The 20240-nt window shown below is 36.9% G+C and overlaps 1 protein-coding gene across 1 annotated transcript; it reads left to right on the top strand.

Annotated features, from left to right (window-relative positions):
- The first annotated feature begins 1227 nt into the window (after positions 1-1227).
- LOC108674054 (eukaryotic translation initiation factor 2-alpha kinase-like) lies at positions 1228-19792 on the top strand. Its single transcript, XM_047882299.1, is given in 16 exon segments — positions 1228-1742; positions 7597-7726; positions 8222-8384; positions 8863-9058; positions 9765-9942; positions 11543-11671; positions 12172-12301; positions 12788-13075; positions 13377-13593; positions 13817-13973; positions 15743-16018; positions 16021-16498; positions 17083-17369; positions 17641-17776; positions 18091-18284; positions 18587-19792. Coding segments are annotated over 16 exon segments (3399 nt in total). The 5' UTR covers positions 1228-1590; the 3' UTR covers positions 18875-19792.
- The last annotated feature ends 448 nt before the right edge of the window (positions 19793-20240 follow it).

The raw sequence follows: 20240 nt of genomic DNA, 5'->3' as shown, positions 1-20240 counted from the left end.
CTATATTGAAAATTGAATAAACGATATTCACGTTTAGCTTATTGCCTCACGATCATGGCTCCTTTGCATCCAGTAATGCTAAGTAAAATACACATCAACTTCATGGTTGACTGAATTTTCCCGTAAGGCCGACATCATTAGAAAAATATTATTTATGAAAAATATAACTCAGTACTCACTGCCGTGAGTGCAGAGAGCGCATTTTCTCGTCGACGAAAACTTTAGGTCACGGATAGTGCATTTTTTTCATAAATGAGAAAATGCGCTAAAAATAACAAATAAATGGGAGCTGCACCATGCGAACTATGACGACTGGGTTCTTAATTCACTCAGTCTCAGTGCGCGGTTGGGCGGTCTGACAAAAAACGATTACCCACATAATTTCCGCAAAAAATATATATAACTCTGTACCCACTGCAGTGAGTGACAGAGAGCGCATTTTCTCGTCGACGAAAACTTGAGGTCACGGCGGACAGATAGACGGACGGACATGACGAGCACAATAGCGTCTTTTTTCTATAAATGAGAAAATGCGCTAAAAATATACTTTTTTTTTATAGCATTTAACGCCTATATTGAATGTGTGCGCAGAAGAAAAATAACTCGCCACTAGCAAATTTTGACATTAAATTTGATGGCCCGATAAACGATGCCGCATGATTCCAGTACCAAGTATAAAATTTCAGATCAAGATTATAACCGACACGTTTAGTATTGTTGATAAAATCTTTTTGAAATGTATTTAAAAAAATCATTAAATGCCTATGAAGGATTACATTTTTGGTGGAAAACTTGGTTTGAACGTGAGGCTGCACATTTAGCGACTTGAACCAGCAATAAGTGCCTTGGCCAAAAAGACGGGGTGTGACTGCTCGATGTAAAAAAATAATGTAACTGCTCATTCATTATCACTCACCTGATTAAATATAGAGTAGGAAAGCATCAGCTAGAGCACGAAAAATTCGAGTATTATTCGAATGACATTTAGTTTAGCTTTCGGGCGGACGTGAAATAAGTCATAATTAAATTGAAACTTGTAAGGATTTGAATTAATTCCATGATAATTACAACATAAGCAAACAAAAGTTTCACTATTGTTGATGTACAAATAATAATAATAATATAAATTTCCACGTCATCTTGAACAAGAATGATCTCGTTGATTCTGTAAGAAAAGACGTCACACAGCGAACTGGCCACTTACAGCTCAGAGAATGCGATGACGGCACGGAGCATGTCATGACGTCACAAAACGTGCGAGCTCACCTGAGCCGTTGAGCGAGCTCAGTTAATCGAAAAGCGATGAAATAGCGCGCAACGATGGATAAAAGCGTTTTCTGGCAACAGTAGTTTGTGAAGATTGGTCTATTATTGAAGCTCGTGAATTAAATACTTTGTAGGCAGAACGATTTATACGGTGAAGAAATGAACGGTAGGCACGTCGTTCAATTTACCAGGCTTGGTATTGTTGTGGTTTGCACCGCACTCTTATATGTAGCGCAATTTGGTTCCACCGAACCGTTGGACGGTGTCCCGAATTTGGTTTCATTCGAAAATGATGAATTCGTAGGCCGCAATGAATATTCTGAAATGGAGGATGAGCCAGAACTGGAGCAAGACTATGTCCAGCTCGAATCTCTGGATTATGAAGTTGTCAACCGTCGGGATGACTTCACTCTGCCCGGGTCTGGCACAAAATTCAGTCAATTGCCTGACTGCACAGATGAGGAACCTATTGCTGAGTGAGTCTCTACTTTGGTGTCACAATTTACTGAATTATTTACTTCTCATTTTATGTGAAATTTATTATTCCTCACTCCTCAGGCTCAGTATGGTGGTATTGTATCGCCACTAATCATAGTGGCAAACCAGAGCTTTTTTAGAATTAGTTTATTTTTAATTTCCTCATTTACCCAAGATTTAAACCAATTTCTTAAGTATGATAATGCTGGTATCCAGGATACTTTACTGGTCTACTTATGAAGTTATAGGACTCAGAAATGAAGTTGAGGGAGAGTCTAAAAAACTCTCTGCTTTGCTAATAATCCCACTATGCAGTCATGAGGCTGCGCACAGAGGCAGGGTGGCCCAGGGCCAGTGGTTACAGTTCAGAGTAGGTACTAGGTACCAAGATTGGCACAGAGAGGCACAGGTTTGATCCCAGCTCTGCGCGACAGTTTCTGGTCAGAATCGGCCAGGAGGCCAGGCGGTTGACTGCGGGTTGAGCACAGCAGAATTGTAGCAGTGAGTTCACTAAGTTGCGAGTTTGTGACCGCAAAATGCTGTGAATGTTCTGCGATGTTAAGAATAGGCAACAGGCCTACGGCCTACTAAACGCTGAAACCGCTATTATTATTATTTAAAGGTCCATTTAAGACTTCAGGATTCATCTGTGTAGAAAAATTGGGTTCTTTAGAATCTACAATGCAAATCAACTTTTTCAAGAGATGATAGATTAATTGTGACTTCACTTTCAGGTAGAAATTGTCCTATGTCTATATAACCCAATTCTAATTTTTAGTGTGAGTTTGCACTTTGCAGTGCCTTAATCACATAGTTCAATCTGTGTCACAGGCAGTCACTAATGAGTACGGTAATGAGTTTATCATTTTTATATGATTAATCTTTTTGGACATTTTAGCAGAGACTAGAACCTAAACAATCATTGATCAACAACAAGATTTGTGTAATAAAGTTCATAATCTCTTAGTTAGAGCTTTGTTTCCAACTTTATGAACAACTTTAAGTTGTAAACAAAGCTCTAACAAAGAGATTATGAACTTTATTACACAAATCTTGTTGTTGAATGTTGATCAATGATTGTTTAAGTTCTACTCTCTGCTAAAATGTCCAAAAAGATTAATCATATAAAGATGATGACGATGAGCACATTACGTCTATTTGATTGATTGGAAAATTCCTACACCTACTTATACCCAGGCATGGAATATGTTATACTTGGCTAGCTGCTACTGATTTTTTGGACCTGTGGTTTTATGGATTTGCTAGCCATGGTTCCATTTCTTCAAACCTTGATTTAATTTCAATGAGCCTCGAATTATATATCTGAGCCATTAAAAGCGATATTATATTACATGCCGGCAGCCGCTAACTTTTTACCAAGTCCCATTCATGTGACTGTGTTACCCCTAATCTCTAATTTTACCCTTAAAACAGTCGACAAGACTTTCGTCTTCACTTGAGTAGCAACTGAATAAAAAAATTAGTGATCATATGCTAATGCAGTAGTCTGACTGTCTGACATGACCGCAACTACGCAATCTATAACTAATTGTCCATAAGGAAACGTTTTAGGTTGACTTGTTGTTGTTTCATTGTGAAGAATATTTTGGCAGGATTGGCAAAAATAGTGCAGATTGTGGAAGTTAGAAATTTTATGAAATGACATGTTTGTGGAGTGCAAATCACAACTTTTCAATCAAACAGAAATACATGACATTAGAGCCGCAAGATTTCATACCTACTGAAATTATATGATATTAGAGCTGCAATATTTTAGAGAAAAACAGGACTTGTCCAGCCCTGCTTATACCTGTAACATTGTGGCTGAAATAACAAATACATGACATTAGAGTCGCAACATTCAGAAAAATGTAACTCAGTACTCACTGCAGTGAGTGGTAGAGAGCGCATTTTCTTGTCAACAAAAACGTGAAGTCACGGACAGATGGACGGACATGGGGAGGCAGGGGAGCACAATAGTGCATTTTTTTCATAAATGAGAAAATGCACTAAAAAGTAGGACTATTCCCAACTCAGTTATGGGCAGGTGTACATCAACTTCCTGATCCAGAACTAGAGCTTTCCTGCAAATTCTGAAATAAACATTCCTGCTAGATGAATTATCTCCTAATTTTTAATCTTGCAAATTATATAGCTGGGACTGGGAATAAAAAATGGTCATCCAACAGATTTNTAATATTCGAAAATTAAATGAGAAATTCATTGTACATCCGTAAGATTGGAGACACTGGATTCTTTGGAAGTGTTGTCTGTAAAAAGTAATTTTTAAACATATATTATTTACAACACTTCTCTTTAACTTCACTTCTTGTTGTTTGTCTGTCTGTCTGCTACAAATCTTATGATTGAAATTTAACACATTTCTACTTATCCTATCGATCTGATATTTTGCACACTTGCGTAAAGTTGGAGACAATGCATGAATCAAATGACAAAATAAATGATTTTGAAAATTGAAATTTTTTTTTCATGTCAAAAAAATTGAAAAAATAATTTTGTCAGCCACCAATCTTATAACTGTTATTTGATATGACACACTTTTACCTCTCCAATTGATCTGAAATTTTGCACACGTGTGAAGTCAGAGGCAATGCATGAATCAATTGACAGAAGAAATAAATTTGAAAAAAATTATATATACGGTACCTACTAGTGAAAAAATTGAAAAATTAATTTTTTTAATATTCAAAAATAAAATGAGAAATTTATTGTACATCTGTAACATTGAAGACACTAGATTCTTCAGAAGTGTTGTCTTTAAAAAGTAATTTTCAAACATATATTATTTGTTATAGTTAATTCACTTGACCCAATTAAAATGGAGTGAAATTACAAGCCGTCCTGTAAACTTACAGATACAGAAAAGTGCTATATGGCTGCTGGTATGAAGCTTGCAGTGGACAAGGTTGTTGTAAATGCTCAATAGCATGTTCATGGATACAGTAATATCACATCAATAATAAGGTAATGCATGGATATGGTAATATCATATCAATAAAAGAAAAACGAGTAAAAACACAGAAAATGTCATTTAGTATAGGTACATCTACATTATGTACAAAGTAAAAGGACAACTTCAGATCACTGTTAATAATAGATGAGTACACTCTGCATGCTTCAAACATTTTAAAATTAAGTTTTATTTCAAGTATCTTGAATTACCCCATTCCCAGGGGTAGTCGGGACACTTTTATTTTGCATCTGGCACCTTACGAATAGTATATGGAAATTTTTTGGAGATGCCATTTGATAGCCCTTTCAAAGAGCTATAAAATGAGCCCAAACTTGTTTATGAAATATTTTATGATAAGAATTTAAAAATTTATTAACAAAAAATATGACTCGGTACACACTGCAGTGAGTGACAGCGCATTTTCTTGTCAACACAAACGTGAAGTCACAGGCGGACAGACATGCCAAGCACAATAGGGCATTTTTTCCATAAATGAGAAAATGCGCTAAAAACACTCAAAACTGTCCCTTATTACCCTCTTTAATGGTATAAATTAGTTGTATATGTAAGATGTATGTATTTTTAGATGTATAAGATGTTGTATAGATAAGATGTATATATATTTGTTTTTAATCCCTCAGCTTTATTGGTTTCTTTCTTCTGCATTATATGTTCTCTCATTTTAGTGTTCTATGAGGGGACCCTAAAAAATGGGACTGTCAGGTGGATGGAGTTTTAGGTACCACATTCTCCTAATAGGTGTATGTGTTACTGACAGCCTGGCACAGCCAGCAGTTAGTGAGCCGCAGATCCCTCCCTTGAAGGCCAAGTTCCATTCTCTAAAATTTTCTTGTGATACTTCTTTTGCATGCTTTGTGGTTTTTTGTAAAGGCTGATTTTCATGAGCAACATGCTGCCATCAAATTTTGCTTTCATCTGGTGAAAACTGACAAGGAAACATTTGAAATGTTACAGAGAGCACTATTAGGATGATGCTAAGGGTACAATGCATGCTTTTGAATGGTTTCCTACTTCAGGAAAGTAAGGTTGGTTGAAGCTTCCCTGCTCAGGTTTTCCTTTCACTTCATGAACTAAAGATGATGTGGAAAAATTAGGGATGAATTAATAAATACTATAATGGCAATAAGCATATTGTATAGGATTATATAGAGGTATACATATAGGATAAATAAATCTTTACATAAATAAAAATATACATTTTTATAATAAATATTTGAAAATAGTCCAGTTATTATTGGTCCCCATCATATATCTCACTATAGTGTGATTTATCTCATTGCAGTGTTATGTATCTCATTTTAGCATTATATATTTCATATAGTGTTATCTCACAAGTTTTCATTTTGACTAAGTGTCACAGGTCTCATTGAAGTGTTTCTTCATTTGAGGGTTATCTCATCACTTCCAACTCACAATAATTTCACCTCATTATTGCACTGTTAGCATTTCAATGCCTGCAGTAGGCTACAAAAAGTTCTAATTGCTTTCAAATCATATGTTCTGTAATGGAGTTGCAAATTACAAGCTCACCTGGGAAGAATTACCAGTCTTTCATGGTGAAGAGGTAAAATACTCTCCTGAACTACTGTAATCTGTATCTTGAATGATTCTTAATGGCATAGCTGTCCAACTTCTACTAATAATCTATACCTTGATTTATTCAGCCTGATTAAGCTGTACCTTGATTAATTCTCCATGGTGGATCATTACCGTCAAACGGGGTAATAAGGGACAGGCGGGGTAAATCATGACGCGCGTCCCACATTTTATAGAAATGTTGTAGCAGCTAAACTAATCAAAATAAATTGCAAAACTAAAAATAGTGGCGTTAACTTCAACATTTTTACTATCTATTATGTATAAAGCTAGATAAGAAATCATACATTTTGCACTGGGCATCATAGAATGAAAAGTAATTAACCTAAACTATGATTTCTTTCTCCAAAACAAATGATGGTTGTTACTAGAACATTCCTTTCTGTTTCAGGTATGTTTTTTTACAAACTTTTTTTATAGTGAATTCACTTAACCCAATTAAAATAATGTGAAATTACAAGCAGCCCTGTAAGTTTACAGTAACAGAAGAAATGCTATATGGCTGCTGATATGAAGCTTGCAGTGGACAAGGTCGTTGTAAATGCTCAATGGCATGTTTGTGGATGCGGTAATATCACATCAATAATATGGTAATGAAAGAATATGGTAATATCATATCAATAAAGGATAAACAAGTAAAAACCACAGAATATTTAATTTATTCTACATCTACATCAATGAAAGAGGAGGACTTCAGAGTACCACTGTTAGTAATGGATGAGTACACTCTGCATGCCTAAAACATTTTAAAATTGAATTTTATTTCAAGTGTCCCAGACGACCCCGTTCTCAGGTATAATTCGGGACAGTTTTATTTTGCGTCTAGCACCTTACAAATAGCATATGGAATTTTTTTAAGATGCCATTTGCTAGCCCTTGCAAAGAGCTATAAAACGAGAGCCTAAACTTGTTTATGAAATGTTTCATGGTAAGAAGTTATTAACAAAATCAGTCAAAACCATCCCTTATTACCCTGTTTGATGGTATCGTATCATTTATGCATGACATTTATCTGCTAGCTATTACCAAAAAATTCCTTCTCTTTCCATTTCTCATCTCATACTATTGGGCTATTAAATTTTCCTTTCTTAATGCATATCAACATTGATTCAATCATCTTAAAGCCATTTGTATCCATTGATCAAGCTCAGAATAGTGCATTGGCAACTTATTCTAAAAATTGTTGAAGTTCACTTAATATATAAGGTGTCTATAATTTAGGATTATGTATTAATAAATGAAATTATATGTGTTCTCTGCAGAGCTGGCCAGAACCATGTGCTTGTAAGCACTCTTGATGGAGACATCACAAGCTTGGATCTTGAAACTGGAGCTGTTCTCTGGAGGAATTCACTTGGTCACCAACGTTTGTTGTCAACATCCAGTGCTGGGGTGAGCACGAGGGGGGGTCTAGGGCAATTTTTAGCGCATTTTCTCATTTATGGAAAAAAAGTGCTATTGTGATCATCATTTCCGTCCATCCGTCTGTGACTTCACGGACAGATGGATAAGAAAATGCTCTCCCTGTCACTCACTGTAGTGAGTAGGTACTGATCTATTATTTTAGAATAAAGAGTGCAGGAAATGATCAAAATATTACATAGATGTTACATAGATGTTTTAGCAGTATTTATGATCATGCGTGAAATTTTTATCATGTGTTCATTTTCTTGCTTGTAATGATAGTTGATTAGAAGACATTATTGTGGTTACAATGATAATTTATAATTGTTTTTGAATAAAAATAATGATAAAAATGATAATAAAAATGCAACATATAAAGTACTAATATTAAAATGAATAATGTTTATATTCTTAAACATGTTTAGTACTTTAATTTTAAAATGATTTGAGCAAAGCTGAGGAAGTGGCTTTTGCTTTTTTTAGTTGCAAATGGTGGCTGCTGGGAAAATGATTCAGTTGGTTCCCTCTTTGGATGGAATGCTTTATCAAATCAGCAAGGGATCTGACAAACTCACTGCCTTGCCTGTATCAGCTGATGCACTCAAGGCTTCAACCTTCAAGTTTGATGATGAAACATATGTGTCAGGTATGCTGACATTGTGGGGCTATGACATGTGCTTCCAGACTTGGCAAGAAAATTGCAAGTGTGAACTCTGCTTTGGAATGGAAAGCTGTTAGCAATTCTGTCATAGTGTTGTATTGGATGAACGACTAAAAATTTTCATGTAGTAACAAATAAAATTATACTTTTCTATTGAATTTCAAGTTGGCTGAATCAATAGTATTATTGTGTACTTACTGCCAATTTACAAAAATCGGCAGAGGTCATTGTAATACAAGAGGCCATTGGCCTCTTCAAATTGATGGTTTCATTTACATTCATGGTTTTAGATGTATTCTTGAAGCTGAGTAGATGATAAATAAAATTTTGAAACAATGTGGTAAAAAAATGTGCATATACTTGAATGCTGTTGAATTCTAAGAAATATGTTATGTTTTAGCTTGATTTTTCTCCAGAATTTGACCATTTAATATGAATAGTTCCTCAAGCATTCTATTTCCAGGTGGATACTCGTCAGAATCATTTGGTTTATATGCTGGGAGTGGAGCCCTTGTGTACAAGTGTGATCATGAGGGCTGCAAGCAGCGCACCAACTTAGATGGGGTCATCCCCCCACTGTCGGACTCGGATGATGTTATCCTCGTAACTAAGACCATGAGGAATGTCTATGCTTTCGACCCTACACTTGGTATTGAGAAGTGAGTTATGAATGAAACTTTTAATATGTTTCAGTCATTTGTAACTTGAATGTTTATTATTTGAGAGACCCTTTTTTTTTTCGGAGGGTTTGTTAGTTTATTTTTTGGTTGATTGCAAGGTGTTCTTTTTTGGTTAAATTTTTTTTTTTTTTTTTTTAGATGAGCAGTAGTTTTTGGAGGGATTGTTAAATTTATCACCAATTTTAAGAAAGTTTGCTTCAACGTTTTTCTCTGTAATGTTTATCTGTATTAAAAGCAAGGTTTAGAAGGGTACCTATAAAATATTTAAAGTTGGTCATAATTAAGAGCATCACTTTACATCTTCCATTCTGCTAATTCTTTTCCAATTTTTGATCAATTTAGAGTGATTCTTAGTTTTTAAAATCCTCTAGTTTGTGAAACTTGTTATTACAATCCATAAGAATGAATGGATTTTGGGAATTTTTAGTGTATGAGGTTGATTCATTCTGTGGGTCTGAATCTGATTGGTCCTGTTTAAAAACTTTCACAGTACTTTCAAGACACACAGTATTGCTGGTTAATGGATGTAATGTTGATGTGCTTCTCAATGACATGTAAATTAAATTCCTAAATTTCTTCAGTCAGAAGCTAATTTGGTTCGCTTAAGATTCAATGATATAATACTAGATCTAACTATAGGTAGGTCTGGAATAATATAAATTCTCACTTTAGTTATTGGTTGCAGGTTTAACTACAGCGTAGGAGAGCATCAGGTGGAGCTGGTCCGCAGCAGCGGGTGTCGTGCCACAGCGGGCCGCAAAGCACCTTCAGACAACCCCACTCTACCCTTGCTGCGCTTCTCCCTCTCTGACAGGCTTATTCAGGCGGAGCTAGAAGATGGAACGCGGCTGTGGAAGAACAGAGTAAGATTCAAGTGTCCTGCTGCAGGTTTGGGTTTTTATTCATTTTAATCTTGAGTTGGGTTGAAACTAACGTCAATGCAAGCTTAAGTTTTTATTCATTTTAATCTTGAGTTGGGTTGAAACTAACGTCAATGCAAGGTAAAGTTTTTTTTATGCATTTTAATTTTTCATTGGGTTTAAACTAACGTCAATGCTACTTTGAGTTGTTCCAGCAATTATGTTTCTGGCCTTCAATAGGAATGATCTATTTATTAGCAAAACTGAACTACAACTTGGTAGTAAAAACGAAATAGCTTCATACTTATTATGTGGTAATCCTACTCTTAAAATCGTAGTTCTGATCAGTATTATGCGGATTTTATTGATGAGCAGCAAATTGAGTGCAACGTCTTAGTGACTTGTCAGTCACGCTAGTCGTCACATGAGCTGTAATGTTTTCCTTCAAAATTAATTTTGAATTGGTAACCAAGAATTAGTGAAACTAATATGATGACTAGAGGTTGAAAAGGAAAATGAAACGAAAATACTGGTTCTAATAACTATTGGGATCTCATACAGTGAAAGTGACAGGAAAATGACAGAATAAGGAAAATGTGTAAGACGGATAAACTGAAGCTGAACTAAAGATGACGCCAAGTAAAAATGCACACAGACCAATGAGTAAGATGCGCACCAATAACGGCTTCCAATACAAGCCAGTTAATGGGTTTATAGGGTGCTTTAGAGCAAATCACTCAAGAGGTTAGGGACTAGGGAGCGTGGGACAGCAATTTATACAGCACCTTACTTTAGAATAGTTTTTGGCATAAATTTAGGTAATCAATTACTGATCTAAACCTGACCTGAAAAGAATGAGAATTATTTTAGTTGAATTTATAAAATAGTTAAACACTTCAATATAAACACACAGTAACACACATAAGAGGGAAAAAGGGGACAACATATAAGAGGAACAAGAGGGTGGGCTGCAAAGTAGCCTAAACCACCTTAGCTGTAATGTTTTCCTTCAAAATTAATTTTGAATTTTATAAGTCCTCCAGTGTATGACAGTATAGAGGTAATCTGGATATTAGAACACATTCACAAATGAATGTAAATAATGAGTCCATTTCTACCTAGTTGTTTCATAGTCAACAAATCACATGTTCACAAATCACATGTTCAACCATCAATCGGAAGGCAGATTTCTTATAGGATATAATTTTTAGATTATGGAAATATTATTTTTAATATGACGTTTTGCAAAACTTTTAAAATATATTAATGTAGTAGTATAGTTTGCAAAGATGTTGGTAAAAAAATTAGTTGAATTACCGCAATATATTGACCACTCTATTGATTTGAATTCAAAACTAAATGCATTTATATTGTAGATTAATATTTCTAGAGATAGGCAGAAGTTGTTATTTCGTGCTGTTGCTTTTGTGAACCAAACTACGTTAGCTTCCATTCATTACTCACGACTGTGATTGCAACAGATTATAATGAACGGGTAATTATTCCAGTAAAGCTCTAAATTACTGCATTTTATCACCCAGTAGGCTGAGTCATACTCAATTCTATCACGTTTGTCTAAGCTGCAATGATGTTATTTCTCCAGTTTGACCACCCAATCACTGGGGCTTGGAGGCTACAGGATGGGGAACTTACAAAATTGGACCTGCTGGCGCCCAGCAACCTCTATCAGCTGGTGCCGCTACACTCGACCACGCCACGGGTGGACGATTTTGTAAGATCTTTAAAAGTCAGAATAACTTAAGGGCTTTGAGGACAGGGATGTCTGATGCATGTGGTTAAACCTGTTATCTTGATGAACGGTTACTCAATTGAATCTCGCACTGCCATTTTAATTTGTACGGGGGTTATTAAAATTTGCCTGAATTCCCTAGAGTATTTTATATTTAAGCTAAAAATAAAAATTCTTCCATAAATATGGTAGTTGGGAAATATAAGTTGCCCTGGTGATTTTTGATTTTTTTGGGGGGGGGGTCACTATAGTAAAAATAAAAATCGTGAACATCATACACGATACAAGAAGGGCCTTTTTTGTTGTTTTGTTCACGTCCAAACGTATATTGTAATGAACTTGTATACCTACGTATTTTCTGTCATCATATTCTCGAGCAAGTTCATCACTAAATTTTATCATATGATGAAGCAGCATTCAATGAATATAAATGGTAGAATGACTTTTCTACAACGAAGAATAATTTAATTTGTTTGGTGCAGGTTTCCCCCGATGTGTACCTCGGTAGGGTAGGGCAGCAGATGTACGTGCAACACTCAGAGCGACTCAGGATGAAGCTGCAGGCCTTCTCTGCCGCCAACACGCTCAGGCGAACCAATCTCTTCAAAATTGGTCAGTTCTTGTTGCTGTCAATGCCAAATGTTTTATCAATGAAAACTAAGTTGATGCATAGGCTATGGGTTGTAGACGAAGTTGATGCATAGGGTTTGTTTCAACTTCATTTGCAAACCAATAGAGTGAAATTCTGCTGCGTCATTGAAGAAAGGAAATGATTGAAAGTAATGTCAAGTGTCTTGACATAAATTAATTTTTTGAATGAAGATGAACGTTATTTAGTTGAAGTATTACATCATCTTTGGTTTTGATTTGACTTTAGTACAAATTTCTCACAATTTTTAGCGCATTTTCTCATTTATGGAAAAAATGCACTATTGTGCCGGCCATGTCCGTCTGTCTGTCTGTCTGTCTGTCTGTCTGTCTGTCCGTCCGTCGACGAGAAAATGCGCATTCTTTCACTCACTACAGTGAGTACTGAGTTGCATTTTTTTAATGTTTCATGCTCACAAGTTTCTAAGAGTATGTACTTTAAATTTTCAGACGGGCAGCTGTTCGAACGACCTTCCATCAGCTGGAAGCCCTACTTTGTTCGACCACCTCAGTTGGCTCACGCGTTGCCGCATGATAATGGCGAAACATCCTTGGCAATTCAGTATCATCCTGACGCCAGTTCAATTGATGCCGCTGCTGGTGTTGATGTCGCCGGGGCCAACGGTCATAATCAACAGTCGTCTGCGACAGTCACTGATGTCACGCATCAGGATCTTGACGTCGTCCCTATTCCTGATGACTCAAACATTGTTACCCCTGATAACAATAATCGTTCAAGTTAGTTACTTGAAGTTATTATGCCTTTTCTCCTTGTAGACCTACAATCCAAGTCAAACTGAAAATATTTAATAGAAAATTAAGATTTCTCCCTTCTGATCAGCATTCAATTATCAGCATGAGTTTTACATTGGCTTTAAAAGAACGAAATTAGGCTTCTCAGGATCCTTCAACCACCGTGCCTTTTGCGTTTTTTCGCATTACGTGTCGTTTAATATAATGAACACATTACTGTTCTGGCTATTTGGAATTACTCTTATGACTATTTACAGCATCATCACTTACTTAAAAATGTCGCCAGATTTCGGCGTGTATCTTTTCATGAACGACGCCTTGTTTGACGATGGGAGGCCTCCCATACGCCGCGCTATCGACACGTCTCCCGGCTTGAAATATGGCACGCATGATCCTCCGACTGCCGCACGTGATGCCACATCGTCTCAAGCCGATTCACCGTGGGCGTGGGTCGTCAGTTGGTTCAACCACTCGCTCAGTCTTACGTGGCAGTTGCGGTTCCCGTGAGTGCTTGCAGGACCATGCATACATCATCAGTCTTGAATGTGCTATGTGCTTAAATTCTTAATGCACAACTGTCTGAGACCAATTAATTAAATTCAGCAAGTATTTTTTTGTAATATAAGAGATACGCAATTCAGTAGTCAAAAAAGCATCAAGTTGTGTGTGGATTTTTAAGGAGCAAAATAACCTGGTGTCGCTGATGAGTTTCTGTCTATTTTCCAGAGTCTCGATTGTGCAGTCAGTGTTGCTGTGCGTGTGTCTGCTGTTCACGATACAGGTTTTCTCTCCTGCCTGGAGTAAGTGGCTGGTCACGTTCTTGCTCGCTCCTCTCATCGCCTTGTACGCTGCATTCAGGAAGCTCTGGCCGACTGGACGACAGGTAGCTATTTAATTACATATAATCCAGCAAGCTTCTTGGACGTGACATTAAAATAGGAATGTTGGTACAAAACGAGGGTATCTTGTAACCCTGAACTCGTATTGAAACATACATGTAGGTAGAAAGCCTTTGATGGTGCCTGGTTCGACACCGGATTTCTTGAGGCTGGCATGAGGATATTGAGTGTAGAAAAAAATTATTTCCCACTAAATCATTTAGACCCAGTTGCTTAAAATTGCCGTTTCAATGCAAAATGAGAGTTATTTTGTTTTCCAACTCTAGCACTCATGTTGAGAAGAAAAGATACACACAAAATATACAAATAAATATTTTTTAGCATATGTGTCTTGTGCTAGTTCACACATTACTCCTTTAGAATTATACTCTGGTTGAATGAGATCGTGGACGCAAGATGTAAAATTCATTGTCTGCTTTTGAATCATATATCACCTGATCTAGCAATATTTGTGGTAGAAATTGCGTTGGAACTAGGGGAAGATTTTCTCACTTGGCCGGTAATCTGTAATCTAGTGTGATATTAATCAAGCTATTAAAACATTTTCAACCTTAAATGTTAGTACGAACAATACCGTTAAATGGGGTTACTTTGACCGGCGGGGTAACTTTGATCACTTTTCATTTTTTTAACAAAAACCCCCAAAACTCAAAAACGATTCAACAAAGAAAAATTTTGTCAATGGCCATCAAAAGCCTATAATACTGAGGCTACGTAACACAATAGAAAGATTTAAAAGGTTTGCATATCTAATAGGTTAAAAAATTAGAAATGTGACCCACAAAAAAGAGCTATTTTTTAAAGCCTGTCGGAGTACCCCCTCCAATTTTTTTATTTTTTGGTATAATAACTCCAGGTTTTGGTGCATTGTAGTAGAACTCTTCTAGTTACATATGCAAAAGACAAATTTTAGGAAAGTGTCATAGTTTGCAAATGGGGGGCGCCACCCCCCAATGGAGTAACTTTGACCACCTAATGGCAGCCGTGATGGGGTAACATTGACCGGCTTGGAAATTAAGTTAAAATTACCACAGGTACATATATTACATATTTTATGTTTGATATACCTATTAATGTTTTTTTCTTTATGTTTCAGACTCTACAGAGTCTTATATATGGTAATTTTAACTTAATTTCCAAACCGGTCTATGTTACCCTGTCACGGCTGCCATTAGGTGGTCACATTTTGCTCATTTGGGGGCGGCGCCCCTCATTTGCAAACTATGACACTTTCCTAAAATTTGTCTTTTGCATATGTAACTAGAAGAGTTCTACTACAATGCATCAAAACCTGGAGTTATTTGGAGTTATTTTACTAAAAAATAAAATTGATTTTATCACCCGGTCAAAGAAACCCCAAGAGCTGGGGTAACAAAGACCATCACTTTTTTTTAAATTACATCAAAACTATGAGAGGCAGGAGCCAGCAATTTATGGTGAGTAAAGCTAGAGTATAGACCTGTATTTCAATTTAAGTTTATTTTATCTAGTAAAAAAATGGCATTTTGAAGAAAAAGTGGTCAAAGTTACCCCATTTTACGGTATCTGAAAGAAAAGTTGTGAATATGGATCTTGTATATAAAGCTCCACGGCTGTAGATGAATCTTGCAAGTATCATCCTGTTGCTTCTTCCTTGAGTTTTCTGTCAGTAAAGATTCATTAGCTGGTATTACTCGCGGAAAATTGCATTATTGTTGCTACTAGGTACAAGTTACACTGATTCACTATATTTTAATAATACTTTTTCTTGCAGGTACTACAGGCTCGTCTCCAACCTTCAAATTTGCCTTACACGTCTCTTGACCAGACTTATAATTGTACGGCGGCTCCTAGTCAGGATGTATTCCAAGTTGCAGCTTCACAGAATTCCGGGCAGCCACAGCCACAAACAGGACAAGGAATTTCGGCAGAGCCTTCTGGAGCTTTATTTCCATACAACCGTACTATTAGGCACCAACAGTGGCCTTCAGTCTGTCCTGTAGCTGACAGTCAAGCCGACCACCAGACAACTGTCAATGATGGCAGTTGTCTGGAAATCCCCTCGCCAGGGGGCGTTTCAATGTTCCTCATTCAAAAGACTCTAAAAATCAGTCTTCCAAAATTGGCAACGAGTCTTCTTTCACAGTTGATTTCGATGAGGGGTCTTCAGGAATTATATTTGCAGACTCATCCAAGCCTGAGCTCGAAGAAGATGGATCCTTCCACAATCACGTCTCTGAGTCCAATGACAGCGGTGGAAATTCTCATAGTTTTACTTTTAATCAGGAGTCATCATTTATTCAATCTAAGGACGATTCGCAACTTGATGAGGATTTTAATTATAACTCAGAAAAGATGGACAATGATTCATCAAGCAGCGGTAGCAGCGCGGCTTCATGTGAAGATGTGGCCGCTGAAAATAATGGTTTGACTTCAGCTGGAAGTCAGAGCGACTCGATTCTGTTTAAAGATTCCACACGGCCTGACTTCAGCGAAATTAAGGAAAATGGGCGTCGCGCTTCAAATATTGGTGTGTACATTTAATTTATTTTATAATGATCCCTGAACTGAACAAATTTTTCATATAACTGAACAAAAATTTTTTTTATTTGCTATACAAAATTTGGGTTGACCTCAACATTTGTAATTTGAATTATAATAAAAATGAAAAGAAAAATTTATGTTATCTTGAAACTGTCTTTTGACTAGATTATTCAACTTAACATGCGCTTCTTAAAATTTTCACTTGGACTTGGTGATGGATGTAATATAATTCGAATGTACTGAGATGCCCAGTTACATGTCCACTCCAATTTGTTAATTTTACTGCCGAATAACTCAAACTCTATAAATTCACTTGAAAACCTCAACTCTTTTTCTCCCTTGTAGCCTGATCTTATGTAGTCTCGTTCATAACAGTGATTACACTCTAAGATTACTCATTGTGACCCATTCATTTTGAGGTGAAGTTATAGCCTTGCTTGTCAAATTTGTCTGTTGCGTAAATCAATGCACAAATAAATCCTATCGCAGGCTACATCAACACTCAATAAATTTATGTGCGACAAATTCTTTTTGAAGCATTATCCAATCTAATTGTTCTCAATATTGCAGGGGAAGAGGATGAAAACAATGCCCTAGCCCGACCCGAAACACTCAACCTTTCCGACAGTTTACCAAGCTTGTCCCAAGCACGCTACGCCAAAAGGTCTCGTAAGAACTCGAGAGGGCCCCAAGATTACCTGTATATTCAGATGGAGTTGTGTGACCCCAAGACACTCAAAGACTGGCTGATGCAGAACACGGAAAGACCTAAGACAAAGGTCCTTAAATTTTTCCTCGATATCGTAAATGCTGTGGAACACGTGCATGACAAACAGATGATGCACAGAGATCTCAAGGTGAGGTCGCCTGCAGTAATAACGTATGCGCTACTTGTTATTAGTGTGAAGCATTATTAGGTACTTTTTCTAATTCTCCAGCTCTTTGAAAAATGATAGCTTTCTCTTTATTGAGTCATACTGTTATTATGACGTTCCATTGCTCAGGTATTCGAGAGAACATGTTATTATTCTCCCAAATAAGATCGCTGCATTGAAATTTTTGTCATATTATTTCTACTGAATTTCAGAAGTTAGAGAATTAAAGCCTGATTGTTCTCTTTTATTCCAGCCGTCGAACATTTTCTTCAGTCTTCATCAAGAGGATGTCTTAAAAGTCGGGGATTTGGGTCTGGTGACTCACATTGCTGACGAGGACTGCGATAGCCACAGCGCTCGTACGCCGTTGTCGCCTTCTGGCCAAGACGGTGAGTTCTTGATCTTAGATCAATCTTTTGACCTGAGATCTATCTCATTATCTCTAATAATTCTCTTAATTTTTTGGCTTTGGGTAGCGCTTGTACCGTCCGCATTGTGTCATCGCTTCAATCACATTGCAATAGATTTTCTGTTGGCAGTGATATATTCTATCAAACTTTAGGGGAATACCTTCATCAATGTGATGCAGACATCGAATAATACAAGTTTTTAAAAATCATTTTTTGACTGATACATTCTTCCGTAGTACCATCTTTTGATCTTCAATGTTTACAATTGTCTTCCTTCCTGTCGCGCATTCCAGATTCGGCACCGAGTGTGCAACAGGCCCACCACAAGCACACGCAGGGGGCAGGCACCCAGACCTACATGAGTCCGGAGCAGCTGCGCCGCGTCGAGTATGACTACAAGGTCGACATCTTCTCAATGGGCCTTATACTCTTTGAAATGCTCTGGCCTATGCGTACAGACTCGGAACGAATTCGGGTGTTGTCTCAGGTAAGCTCCTGAACTTTGCTTCTTTGCACCAAGTGTATCATTGCATTCGGTTTGGGGCATTTGCATACGCGTATATCGTGACGTTCTAGTGAACGTTTAGCCCAAGTGAGTTTTTAATTTTCATATAAAATTAAGTGGGTAATGATCAGCTGATATTCGTGATACTCGTTAGTTTTTTATTAGTACCTCGTAAATTATAAGTGATATGACATCTCTGATAGAAAAGTTATTGTTGAATGGCTGCTGAAAAATGATCTAATTTTCGTTAAAAATAAATCCTAACTGAAATCTATTTGTCACAGGTACGGATGCTGCAGTTTCCAGAGGGCTTCGTAGAAGAGCATCCAGAAGAGCACGACCTGCTGCAGCTGATGCTCAACGCGGACCCCCAAAAGAGACCTACAACTCGGGGCATCCGAGCGCGAGCGCCCCTCAAGCAGATGCAACTTCCACATGAACTCGAAGCCATCAAAGAAAACGAGCATTTTCAGCTGATCAAAAAGCACCGGAGAAACACTTCGTCGGCCTCAAGTCATGACGTTGCCGAGGTGCTTGCGGTTGCTGAAATCATTGCTTCAATGTGGCCTTGAAAACATTTCCACGATGCTTGATGATGTTTATTTTAAACTCTTATCATTCGCAGTAAAATTGAACGTTCAGCTGTACGTTTGGGTAAAATATTTTCTGTGGTTGTTGCTTAGTTAAATTTAATAGTAATTGACAATTTTTTCAGCACTAAGTTTGGTTTTCCTTTGCGTTTGGATCAAAATTATGTGAAGTGCTTCAGAAACCTAATCGCATTATTTTTTTAATATAAAACGACGTTTATCCTTACTGTTGGGGAAATTTTATATGGAAGTCGGTAGATGATTGCTGGCGTCTCTTGAAGTCTTCCTAACCATCCTCGCGCGTACAGGTGAACAGACAATAACAATTTCAATTAGGTTTTCATGACCTACTCGTATTTTACGTCCAACCATAATTCCACTTGCAGTCAATAATGTTGATCATTGCAAATGCAAGGCTGCTCTTATTTTATGACCTAGCTTTGCTAAGGAATGTTTTGACCGGTGTTGCCTGCAGTTAAGGTGGTTGTTATATATACTGTAATTTTAGTTGAAGAGCTTTTGTAGTACATACATTAGACCGTTGTCCAGATGTTACGAACACGGACGACTATTGTTCCTGCATCCTGAGGTTCTAATCATTAAAAGCATCTTCAGGGATGCGGAGGATACCATGACCAGTAAGATGACCAACTTTTCATGGCACATATCATGGGGTGAATATAGGTATGTTGACTGTATAATTCATTTACAATTCATTAACTTTTTGTATTGTGCATCGTGCCCGTGAAATCAAACGTATTATTTTCGAAGAGACATCTTAGTTGTTATTTTTTCATCCAGCATTGTCCACTGGCATTACAATTCTAGTCTCAATTAAAGGGTTCGCTTGTGGACATGGTAGATAAAGCACTGCCAGTTATGTGAATTGTTGATATGCTAGGATGACAGGCTTTAGAATTACTAAATAGTTTCATATGCTTCATCCAATGGGGGACCAAGGTTTTGTGTTTGATAATCATCAATATTGTACAGTGATTTTTTATGTTGATCAAACAAAAGATAAATTGACTAAAATTTTTGTTAATTTTTTTTGTGTATAATATCCCAGTTCTATTATAAAATTTATTATTTGATGACTCACAAGAAAATGATTCTTAGTTAGATCTCATCTCATCCTTTATAAATCTGAAATAATTTTTTCCGGCTGTTGTAGATAGAGTAAAAGAGCTCGTTCAATTTGGAGGGCGGCCAATGGACATACCATCTCTAAAGGCCCACAACAATATCTTCAAGTAGTCTCATTTATTCTGTATTCATATAGGAGTACGTAATATTTTATCGTTTGTGTCTTTGCCAATCACTTTTTCGATAAATCACCTTGAATTTT

Source organism: Hyalella azteca, unplaced genomic scaffold (genome assembly GCF_000764305.2).
Source record: "Hyalella azteca isolate HAZT.00-mixed unplaced genomic scaffold, Hazt_2.0.2 contig10128, whole genome shotgun sequence".
Taxonomy (NCBI): Eukaryota; Metazoa; Arthropoda; class Malacostraca; order Amphipoda; family Hyalellidae; genus Hyalella; species Hyalella azteca.
The sequence above is the reverse complement of the archived record's forward strand: the minus strand, read 5'-3'. Positions and strand labels throughout refer to the sequence as shown.